Source organism: Oryza brachyantha, chromosome 8, assembly GCF_000231095.2.
Source record: "Oryza brachyantha chromosome 8, ObraRS2, whole genome shotgun sequence".
Lineage (NCBI taxonomy): Eukaryota > Viridiplantae > Streptophyta > Magnoliopsida > Poales > Poaceae > Oryza > Oryza brachyantha.
Genome location: NC_023170.2, coordinates 4,869,726 through 4,881,777, shown reverse-complemented (window position 1 = coordinate 4,881,777; position 12,052 = coordinate 4,869,726). Strand labels below are relative to the sequence as shown.

At 42.8% G+C, this 12,052-nt stretch overlaps 2 protein-coding genes across 2 annotated transcripts; one reads left to right on the top strand and one right to left on the bottom strand.

The window, feature by feature from the left end:
- The first annotated feature begins 1,512 nt into the window (after nucleotides 1-1,512).
- Nucleotides 1,513-8,233, top strand: LOC102715688 (afadin- and alpha-actinin-binding protein-like). The gene is made up of 15 exons (XM_040526691.1): nucleotides 1,513-1,650; nucleotides 1,758-1,807; nucleotides 1,933-2,068; nucleotides 2,514-2,611; nucleotides 4,040-4,136; nucleotides 4,214-4,303; nucleotides 4,427-4,489; nucleotides 4,575-4,652; nucleotides 4,746-4,811; nucleotides 4,894-4,971; nucleotides 7,035-7,145; nucleotides 7,275-7,352; nucleotides 7,469-7,588; nucleotides 7,728-7,771; nucleotides 7,856-8,233. Exons 1-15 carry the CDS (start codon nucleotides 1,618-1,620, stop codon nucleotides 7,914-7,916), a joined length of 1,203 nt encoding a protein of 400 aa, XP_040382625.1. The 5' UTR covers nucleotides 1,513-1,617; the 3' UTR covers nucleotides 7,917-8,233.
- A 41-nt stretch (nucleotides 8,234-8,274) lies between these two features.
- On the bottom strand, nucleotides 8,275-11,716 carry LOC102702486 (RNA polymerase sigma factor sigF, chloroplastic). Its single transcript, XM_040526690.1, has 9 exons — nucleotides 11,430-11,716; nucleotides 11,178-11,338; nucleotides 10,880-11,001; nucleotides 10,574-10,738; nucleotides 10,164-10,449; nucleotides 9,839-10,069; nucleotides 9,561-9,701; nucleotides 9,216-9,413; nucleotides 8,275-9,082 (listed from the first exon to the last, which is right to left on the bottom strand). Exons 1-9 carry the CDS (start codon nucleotides 11,566-11,568, stop codon nucleotides 8,795-8,797), a joined length of 1,731 nt encoding a protein of 576 aa, XP_040382624.1. The 5' UTR covers nucleotides 11,569-11,716; the 3' UTR covers nucleotides 8,275-8,794.
- Between the last annotated feature and the right edge of the window lie 336 nt (nucleotides 11,717-12,052).

The following is a 12,052-nucleotide window of genomic DNA, read 5'->3' as shown; positions in this document are numbered from 1 at the left end:
AAATAGTCATGCTTGCGGTTATGCAAACGACTAGGCTCGCTGGGATTAGTCGGACATTTATTAACTTGATGAATTTGAAACTGCTTTGACCTTGTCGCAACATGGTGTAACGTTGAACAGTGGTTCGGGTCTATCGCAACATAGTGTAATGTTGAACAGTGTGGTTTGAGCCAGTTGCAACATGGTGTAACGTTGGGCAGTGAATGATTATTTTAGTTGTTTATTTCATTTTATTCAGTCTATTTTATTTACTATTTTGCTAAATACTATCGCTTTATGCAAACTAACCCTAGCCTCTCCTTGTTACCAAGTGCATTCATTTATCTTCTCTCTTAGGTGCTACTTGTTGAGTACATTGGTCTGTACTCCCTACTTAATTTTTCCCTACCAGAGCAAGAGCCAGTGAATGAGTTAGAAGAAGGTAGTTCGCAAGGGTGAAGGTTCATCCGCCATCGAAAATGCCTGTGATGTGGAAACGTCTTTGCCAGCTCAAGATTAGATAGTTAGAGTTTGTTTCTTTTTCCGCTGCATTTCGATAGACAATTGTTTTTATATGTTTTTAAGTTGTGGAACTGTGTATTTGATTTGTCATAGTGTGCATTCGGGCTGATTCCTAGACCAAGAATTAATACATGCTATTGTTTGAAAATTTGTGTAAATTTCTAGGCGTGACACAATATCTCCTCCATGCAACCATTTGCTACAGACAACCAAACAACATCTATTGTATCTAGGCTCATTCAATATGGGCAAACAAATAACTACCTCTGCATCTCCAGAGACTAGCAAATTCAGCTCGGATATAAGAGATGAGCCAGATTAGAGGAATGTAAGCAACCAAACAGGCCCTTAGAGCAAACCCAACACAGCTCGTGCATATGTGATCATCTATATGGTCATTTAGATGACAAACCAAAAAGGATCTCTCATCCATATTACCTTGCACTCTAAGAGATCATCCATAATACATCATCTATATTTATTTTTATTAATATTTTGCAACCACCTACTCTCATGTTGATAATACTCTCTTCTCTTATGATTGGATGTTAAAATATACATGGAGGAGAGAGAACATCCAAATTTGGATGTCCATCTATTTCTGTATGATGGGATGCATAATCTGCTAGATCCCATTTTTCTATTCATACTATCTATTTTCAATTATCTATTTTCAATATGGATGATGGAATGCATGAGCTGCTGGGTTTGTACCTAGAGATGCTCTAAAAACATGCTTACTATCTATTGGGCCCAGACTAAGCCCAGCCCAGCCCATCTCTTGAAACATGCTCGGTATCTGTTGGGCCCAGGCCAAGCCCAGCCCAGCCAAGAGAAAGAGCTCCATGGTCCAGGCGAGTCAATGCCGTGCGGGCCCCCACCGCCCCCACCGCGCCCGCCACGTACCTCCAGATCTCGCATCCCCTCCGCGCCACTGACACCCCGGCCCCACCATACCGTTGCCGGCCTCCCCCTCCCCCTCTTCCCCTTCCCCCTCCCCCTCCCGTCCTCCTCCCCTCGCCGCCATTTCAAATCAAATCCAATCCACCTCTCCACTCCACCGCCGCCGTCCACTCACTCCGGATCTCCGACGCGCGCCGCCCGCTCCCCCGCCCCATGTCCTCCGCCTCCTCTCGCTTCGACCTCCGGGTAGACCCTACTAACCCTACCCGCCTCTTCGCGGGATCCCGTAGAGCCTACGGTTAGGCGGAGAAACGATCTGACCTATTTTTTTTCCCTCTCTCTTGGCAATGCAGGCCTCGTCGCACCCGCACCAGCACGCCGGCGGCGGAGGAGGAGGCATGAGGTGAGCGCCGCGATCTCGCCTCCCCCCTGGCATCGGGGGTGTATCCGTGTCTTCGGGTTTTGAGGCGGGGGTGGCTGATGTGGGGAGTATGGTTGGTTGGTTGGTTTTTGTACTGTTGTTCGCAGTGACAGCGCCGGTGGAGCGGCGGCGGCGGCGGCGTTCGCGGACGCGGGGAACCTCGAGCACTGCGCTAGGTACCTCAACCAGACGCTAGTCACCTTCGGCTTCCCGGCCTCGCTCGACCTCTTCGCCACCGACCCCGTAGGGCTCCTTCTCTTCCCCTCCTGATCTACTTGCGGAATTTTGGTTCCGATTGCTCTAATGCCGTGGGATTTGTGGGGGGTTTACGGCTTCATTTTCTCTCGGTGGTTTTGAGCGGGCTACTCTTTTCCTCGATTAACTTCACAGTGTGTTGGTTTATTTCCGACATTAAATCCGACTATTTTTACTCGACATGGGCTGTTTTCATAATCAATTTTTAGCCGTCCCCAACATTTTTCTACCTCTCGTTTGGAGTAATTCCTGGGTTTTGCCTCTTCTTTTCCTGTAAATTTTTGTTTGGCTTTTCTTCCCTTTATACATTGAATTTGCAAAATTGGTGATGTTTACCACATGTTTTGGGTGTTCAGTGAGTCCAGCTTAATATTAAACCATTCATTCAGGTGCTTGTTTATGAAAGCAATTTTATCATTTATGCACCTTGTAGGTATCGATTGCAAGAACGTGCAACTGCATCTATGCTCTTCTTCAGCAACGGCAGCGTGACATTGAGTTCCGGGAGTCTACCAATGACCTGCGGCAGCGGTGAGCTGTTTCCTTTCCTGTTCCTTTACCATTTCCTGCCTCCACGTTTAATGAAACGTGCTCAGTCGGTGTTAGTCAAGAATTGCTCCCCAGATCTGGAGGTTTGCATGGTTTACCGATGCATTCCGGTACATGATACTGACTGATAAAGATAGATTGGTGATCACTAATGGTCGAGATGTGTTGTAGTTCTTTTTGGTTAATTAGCATTGAAGTTTTATGCCAATATTATTAAACAAGAGAAATGCCTAATGTTTTTGGTGGAGCACGAGGTCATCCAAAACTAAAGAAGTATCTCTTTTCCTTTTTCTGTGAGATCTGATAGTGCTTCCCCATGTGCTTGTTTGCTTTGTGCATGTTACCATTGCCTCTAGTAACTTGTTTCCTTGTTAATATTGGTACTATAATAACATTTTTTACTGAAATGCTAATACAATTCATTAGACGCACTTGTACTTTATTTGAATCCCCTTATTTTTGTTTCCTAGCAAACCCCAAAAAAAATGCCTGTATCTAGTATTCTAGTGCTTTCAGAGTCTAATAGAGTTTGATTTAAGTTATCACAAGTTTAGTACGTACTGTTCAGCTTTATAGCTATGCACTGTCTTTGAATCTTGATTGCTTTCCTGATAAGTTTTGCTTACTCAGGGCATTTTGTTTTTGCCTTACTATTAAAACTACATCTGACAATAATAAGACTGTCCTTGGCATCGTCCTACCCTAAAATTCTCTTCCCAGACAGCACCACTCTGGCATGAACTAACCTTGTCAGCACCTAATATGTACCTTTTTTTCTTTCATCTCCTTTACTCATTCTCTTCCACTAATGGTTCCTTTTGGACTTTTGGCCTTGTAATCTCGTTTTTCTCCAGCCTCAACCTGTGTAAATTGTAAATACAATTACTACTATCTTCTGTCTGTCTAATATAACCTGCCGACAATGTGAATTATGCATTATGATATTGTCATGTAATTAGGTGCACCTAACAACTAAATATTTTGTCCTTTTGTCATCATTAATTGCATCCATTTAGTACTATTTGTTCAGGATCTATTCCTTCACAGTGCTGATGTGCTATAAGGCTTCTTTAGCTTCCCATCTGTGTCAGTTAGGTCCACGTTAGCAGAAATCCCTTGTTGCTCAGTCCTATGTATTTGCTTGCTATTCAGTTGGTGTTAAAACTAATGAAGTTGATAGCAACATTTTTGATGTCCTACCAATTTTTTTTGGTCAGTTTGTGTCCTACATGGACATAAGTCCATTACACTCTGATTTCCACAAGTATGTTACCATCCAATGGGGTGACATCATTTATGCAATGGATTGTAGCATTTGATTGTTTATAATGTTCTACCCAGTGTTACTTCACTTAATCACTGAGATATATTTGCCTAATGGATACATGACTCACATCTTACAATGTTCAGTATGCAGTCTGATATTTCTAGACTAGAAGCTAAGATTGAAAGAATGGATGCTCAATTAGCTGCAAAAGATCGAGAGCTGGCCACATTGACTAGAACGGTTTGTTTTTCTTCAACTTGTTTGTACTTTGTATTCTTTGCAACCTTGAAATTCTATTCATTTCTCCCGACCACCAGGAGGCCAAAAACACTGCAACTTTGAAGGCTCAGATTGATAAGCTGCAACAGGAACGCGATGAATTTCAAAAAATGGTTATAGGGAACCAGGTAGAATTATCTTTGCCAGTCTTTTTTGAAGTTCAATCTGTTGATTTTGCTTGTTTTGTTTTTGGGCAATGTACTACCTTGTAAACTGATGGGACCCTATCTTGCTTTGTATTTTTCTTGTAGCAAGTACGTACCCAGCAAATTCATGAAATGAAGAAGAAAGAGAAAGAGTACATCAAATTGCAGGTATGCTGTTCGCTGTACATTACAGACCTAGTATGGTGATTAAATTCAAATTATCTGCATAGGTTGACCTGCAGCTCTTTTGCAGGAGAAGCTAAACCAGGTATTGATGGAGAAGAAAAAGGAATCATCACGTTCAGGAATGGAAATAATGAACTTGTTGCAGGTGCTTATGCTTCTATACCATCTTCATATTGATAGTCTAAAGTGGGACTCTTTTATCGAGGCTGTTTTATTGACCCTTCAGTTTAATTAACAGAAAGAAGGTCGGCAGCGTGGAACTTGGAACGGAAAAAAGAATGACAATGATTATTACAAAATGATTGTAAGCATTATGTTATACATCTCTATGTTGCATACTGGGTAACTGATTGGATATATTCTGATGTACCTCAGTGAACATTCAGGTTGATGCATATGAGGTGAAGAAGCAAGAGCTGATGCAAGAAAATGCTGATCTGCGAGCCCTATTGCGTTCAATGCAGGTAAAACCATAAAGGGTTTCCATTTCCACATTATATTATTCCTTTCTTGCTAGATAAATCTCTCTAGGTGAAAAGAGAACCTCAAAATATCACAAGGATGAGCCACGTCAGCAACAAAATAGTGGCTGTTGGATTCAGAAAAAAAAAGATAACATATTACAACCGTCAGATCAGATGGATGGTAAAAAACTATTCTGCACATAAGAGCAAGTATAATAGTAGGTTAACCGTTATAAGCATATGTGGAGGAGAGAGAAAAAAATTGAAGTGTTAGCTCTCATGCAAGAGCTAGCTCTACACATGCTCCAAGATATGTGCATTAAATGCATAGGTGGAAGAAAGAGATAGGAGAAAAATAGTAGAGCTAATTTACTATACATGTTAGCTTTAAGATAAACTTGCAACTAAGAGTTGGCTCTACTATTAAACTTGCTCTAAGTGACTACTAGAATAGTCGGGGGAAAAAAGTATCGCCTCATAAGCAACTAAAGTGGACTAGGAACGGAGAGAGTGGATGATGGGCTCAATGCCTGGATCAAGCTGTTCATATTCCAACGAGTGAGCTTCAATGCTACTACTATACATTCAATGAGCCAAGGGGCAAAGCCAGCAACCCTTTCAAACACATACCTATCCAGCGGAGTGACATGTTCTGCAATTTTGATATTTTGGTCTTTTTTAAAAACATATTTGACAAACAGACCCTTGAAAAAACTTATTCTACGAATGGATCTTTTTGACCACGCCAATATCATTGGCGTCGTGACGTTGATGCGGTCAAAAAGATCCCTTCATAGAATAAGTTTTTCTAAAGGTCTGTTTGTAAAATAAGTTTTCAAAAAGGGCTAGAATGTCAAAATTCCAGGTGACATGTTAGTAGGGGTTGGAAACTTTTTCCCCTAGCACACAAAACGGAGTGACATGTTAGTACATAATTAATTAAGTTTTACAGAAAACTTGAAAAATAGATTATACATGTTTTTAAAGTCATTTATATATATATTTTTTACAAAACACAACGTTTAGCTATTCGGGAAGCGTGCACATGAAAAACGATGGAGTAAAAGTTGGAAAAAACTTAACCCACCAGTACACTTACTTTTCTTTCAGCTAAAAGATTGGTTTAGTATCTCATAATTCTGTCTATTTACAATATTGTCACAGATGGTGTATTTAGAAATGTATGGTAAATTATTTTTCTATGATAATATTTTTGGTTAAAACCCAAAAAAATTGGTACAAACTATGTTCTGCAAATAACTTTTACCTAAATTATTTGCTATAAATAAACATGCGAATACATTAGGTTACAGTCGCATGAACATGATTCTATGATTTTGGTTTCTACAATAAATTTCACAATTTTAGTATATATTTATTTATTACAGGCCAAGATAAATATATTTATGTTGTGCCTGGACTTGTTGAAAATAATTTTGCTAAAAAGGAATGATAAATGAAATATTAGAGGAGGATAAGACTATTACCGTTATTCTTTCCTACCAGTGCTTGCATATTCTGCTTCATACTAAATTAATTTTCAAAATCCTCTAAACACTTTATACACTTCAATTATATATTATCACCTAGGCCGCGTTCGGCCGTAAGGGTAAGTTAACTTACCCCTCTCGTTTTTCGCGTGCACGCTTTTCGAACTGGTAAACGATGTATTTTTTGCAAAAAATTTCTATAGAAAAATTATTTTGAAAAATCATATTAATCTATTATATATTTTTTAATAATTAATTAATCATGTACTAATCTATTACTACGTTTTTCGTGCCAGACAAGTTAACTTACCTACCCTTCACCCCGAACGTGGCCCTAATAGATTTTCTTACACACCATAGTTAATTGGATGATTATAGTCGTGCTAATGCGTGAGTCCATATACTAGTATACGCTAAAGTACATTTTATAAGGTTTGTCCATGCATTCCTTAGATCTCAGTGGTAGAAAGGCAACTATTTACTACAACGGCTTCTCTTTTGTACATCATTCGTCATATGCACATTTGACGTTTTCAAAAGTGTGCATTTCTGAGTAATAATGCTTTTCTTTAGATGGACATGCGTGAGTTCCTGAATGCTCCAAACGGAGTTTCACAGCCAGCTGTTGCGGGCAATGGACGACAAGAGGCAGGATCTCCTCAGTCCCCACTTGGTGGCAAGACGGTATTCACTCATTCTTCTAAAAAATCTGGATGGTTTTCTGCATTTGTTGAATTAAAAAGAACTGTATTTTGTGTAACATGACGTATGCACATGATCACCCTTTGATTTATTTGTGGTTCCTCCTGTCAGGATGTCTTTGACTTGCCCTTTCACATGGCTCGAGACCAGATAGAAGAGAGTTTACGCACTAAAATGGCTTCAATAAAGGTAGAACCACTGAATAAGACAACTTATAACCCCTCATGAGTGATGCTCCAGCATGCAAACCTTCATCATTAATTCACTGTCCTTCCAACTTTGTAAAAACAAATTTTACTATGCAGGCCCGAATGACACAACTTCAAGATGCCCAAAAAGGTGCCGAAGTGACATCAGAAGCTACTGAGCGGGAGCTTGAGCTTGAAGCTCAACTGGTTGAAGCTAGAAGCATTATTCAGGAGCAGGTATGCTGTGTATTAATCTTTTCATGCAATTTCTGAATGTCGATGATGTTGAACATGGTAATGACAGTTCCAGTTTATAGTTGACATGCACAAATGTAGCTGCCCTTGACTAACATGCAGTTGGGAAATGAATGTGCAGGCGTCCCTCATGTCCAAGCATTTCACAAAGTCCGATAAACCAAGGTAAGTTGCTAAGTTTGATGTAGGAGTACCTTCTTTAAGCTACAGGCCGAAACTCCTATAATTTCTGGATTCTTACAATAACAGGAGGCTAAGTGGCTTGGATGCTGAGCGTGAGGCGGTTCATTCTGCGGCTGCAGAGGTGTAGTATATGTTCGTGTCAACCTCCAGCTATCCAAGGCATGCCATGATGTCAACCCGTCATCGATGTCTCTTGTAGTCTTGTGTTTAGTAATTACCAAAGTCTCTAGCCCATGATAAGTCTCATCTTGCCATGGTAGCCTGACTGTAGGCGCTTTCTGTGTAGTATTATGTGCAGGAGCATCTCCTCCGCTGTCGCTAACTGCCTGCCTCTGACAGTTACATGTATCGCATCTGTACTGTAGGTAGAACAGAACGATGTAGCTCTATCATGTCATAAGAAATAGGCATATCGACCTTACAGAAGTACTGGTTCCTTTCAAATGTGCCTGTTGGCCTCTGTCAATCCTGATTGTCATTAAATGCTGCAATTCTAATTGGGTAACTTGTCAATAGTGCCAATTAAAAGAATACAATACGAGAAGTCTGAGAACACCCCTATAATCAGTGAAAGGTACTAAAACTATGTGAATAGAATTCTTGTTCCATTATTAATTACAGTGCCTGACCAGCTCAAATCAAATGTAAAAACATGTAAATGTGTCCTTAATTACAAGGGGTTTGCTTTGCAGACTTGCAGTATCAGTATATGCACCAGCAGGAGCTTTGCTGGGAAATTGATTTTGCTTCCATAAGCAAAAAAGGTGCCATCTGAAAATTCTGAATCCGTGTACCACATGCTCTACTTCTTTCTCCAATTCTAGCACTATACCTGTACTGCTGTACAGTACCTGTCACTGGGTGTGTAGCACAAATGTGTAATACATACATGTCTAGTAAGCTACAGTGTGTGTGTATGTTTGTTTCTGCCGTTTTGTATGGACAAACTTAACTGAAAGTCTGAATAAACCCACTGGGCATGAGCCGCTTGGACTCTTTACTTCTTCAGGTTAGCAAATCAAAGTAAACATCGAACCCCTGCGTGGACGCGCTCGTCTTCAGCTTCTGCAGCGCCCGGTTCTGCAGCTGCCTGATCCTCTCCTTGGACAGCCCAAACATGTCGCCGATGACATGCAGCGTTTTCGGCTCGCCGTCGTGGATACCGAACCGGTGCTCGATGATCTCCTTCTCCCTGGGGCTCAGGATCCCCAGGAAGTCCCTCACCTGCTGCCTCATCATCATCCTGTCCACACTCAGGTCAGGGGGCTCCACATTGGGGTCTTCTGTGATCTCCTGCAGTTTCAGTTTCAGTTTCAGTTTCAGTTCTACGGTTTTCAGTGGATCATCATGATGAGACCAATTTGATGATTCAGCTGTTTGCATTGCAGGTGCAAAACTAGACTGTGGCAGAAAACAATGGCTGTACCTGGAAGGTGACCCCCTCATCTGACCAGACATGATCCTGCATCGACCGGGGTTTTCGGGTTTTCGCACGGAGCTTCGCTAGCTTCTCGATGGTGATCCCGGCACGCCTTGCGACGTTTGCGTTGGTGGGTTGCTCCCCTTCCATGATGCATTCCATCCTCGCTTTGCCGACCTTTCTCAGCAGTGCATACACACTCTCCTGCAAAAGGTCCATCAGGGCACATCAGAAACTCATTAAGCATTCAGAAAAAAAATGCTCTGAATGACACAGATGGCCGTGTCTGGTTTCTCCCGATCATTGAGATGCAGAATATGGCATAGCATTACGGAAAGTTTCTGTGCTTACTGGCAATCGGATTAGTCTTGAATTCTTGAAAATTGACTTCTTAATCGATTGGCGTATCCACCAATACGCGTATGTCGGGAATCTGCAGCCCTTGCTTGGATTGAACTTCTCAAAGGTCTTCATCAACCCACAGCATCCATCCTACAAACAAAGGACCAGACATTTGCAGCATGAAACATCATGGCATGGGATTTCCAAACAAGCACAGTCCAAGAGAGAGAGAGAGAGAGAGAGAGAGAGAGAGAGAGAGAGAGAGAGAGAGAGAGAGTGAATGGAACCTGAACTAGGTCCTGGATGTCAAGACCATATCCTTCATACTTCCTAGCTACATGTATGACAAGCCTGAAGTTTGAGCGAGCCATCTTCTCTCGGCACCGTCTTCCGGTGCGTATGGAGGACTGCAGCTCCTTGCTGCTCATCCCTACAGCCTCAGCCCACTCTGCCAGTGTCGGCTCGCGGCCACACTGAACTTCTAGCTTCCGGTGTGCCTCCTCTAGTTTCATGAGAATCTGATGGAATTATCACAACTTTGAATCAGAGATGATGAGTGTTTTATGTGAGCAGTTGTGGAAACAAAATGACAGGACAAAAAAGTAGGCTTGCCTGTATTTTACTGAACAAATGTCTCTCCTCTTTTGCTGTCAAGAATTCTGTCGTCTCCCGATCTCTTAGGAACAGCCTGAAAGGCTCATCTGGATCAAGAACTCTGCCATACTTCTTTGACTTCTCTTTCTTCTTCGAATTGTCAACACTGCAGGAAACATCTGTGATCGCTGCTCGAGGAGCGATCCGTCTCTTGGATCTCCTCTCGAGAGACCTTGTCGATCTGATGAACACTTGCCCCTTGCTCTGCAGTTCTTCACTTGACTTGCTCGAATCCAAACTGGTCCTACACACAATGGCCACACATTATAGAACAATGGAGTTGGTAGTTCTGCACTTCTGCTAGCCAACATATGCTGCAACCTTTTGTCACAACAAGAACCAGAGTTCTAGGCATTTGGGAGAGGAACCTGTAAATGTGTGATGCATTCAATTGGGTGCCTGAAGTGCGTGATTCTTCAGCTAACAATGCCACCTCCTTTGTCAGAGTCGCTGAAGCTGTACCAAGATCTGAACTATCTCCAGAATTTGCAGACAGTGGTGAAGAGCTCACAGAAGTAGAGCCATCCCCTTCACTGCCAAGAATCACACGGTTGAGATCAGTTCAAGCATTCAAAACAGATTCTACGCACACATTACTTTATCAAAAAACAAACAAACAAAAAAAGAAACCACATGGAAGCTACAGGGAGTTGCAAATAGCTAGGAAACTTTACCTGAAATCTGGATGGTAAAAGATGTGGCTTTTGTCATCCCTCAAATAGCTGTCGAGCTCGCTCTCTTCCCTCTCTTCAGTACTTGACAGCTTCTTCCCTTGTGTGCCCTGCTGTTCCAAAGCCTTAATTCGAAGAAACAAACAAACCAATCAAAGCAACGAACTAATTAGAGTAATTAGCGCTGGGTAGGTAACAAGAAGCAGAGCCACTGATCGAAATGCAGAGAAGTGCAAGGTGAAAATCTGAAAAGGAAAAGAAATTCTGCTGTGTTTGATCAGTAAGACCGAACGAAACGAACCATGTCCAGTAGCAGCTCCAGCAGGGCCTTCTCGCCCATGAGCGGCGACACGGCGTCCTTGGAGCGGCCATGGAGCTGCTCCTCCGCCGCCACCAGCGACGGCGAGTAGTGGCACGCCGTGGACGCTCGCCCGCCGGCGTTGTCATGCACCATGGGGATTACTGCGAGAACCAGAAAGAAGCCAGAGCTGATCAGGCTGATCCATGAGACAGGCGCCGGCGCCGGACGTGGAGGCCGGACACATATATATACCTGTGGCGCGGGAGGGGGAGGGGGAGGGGGAGGAGGAAGAGCAGCAGCAGGAGGAGGAGGCGCTGCCGCTGCGGAGGAAGGCCGGGGACGAGCTGGCGAAGAGCGGCGACGAGAGGACGGTCCGGCCGCCGGAATTCATCAGGGAAAAAAATCCTCGCTCAGCTCTGCCTCCGCCTCTCGCCGAGGACGTCGCTCGCGCGCGTGCGGGGTACGTATGCGATGATCTTTTTTTTTTTCTTTTGTTTTTACTACGCCGACCCACCCACTGACCCAGCCAGCCACGGCCACAGCGACGCCGACGCAGCTGAGGCTGAGCTGAGTGGCAGAGTGGGAGTGAAGTGTGGGGGCTCGGGGATCCGGGAGAGGATAAGGCGGGGAACCTGCACCATCGATCTTCTGACGGGTGGGGCCCACCTGCGGTGCTCGCCCCGTTTTATCTCCTCGTCCTCTCTAGGCTTTATTCTGCTCTTTCGTCTCAAAATAAATTAATCTTTTATTTTCTAGGTATAATGTTTGACTCTTTGTATTATTTTAAAAAAATATGATTAATATTTTTGTTTTTATTAAATGATAAATCATAAATAGTACTTTAAGTGTGACTAATTTTTTTAAAATTTTTAATT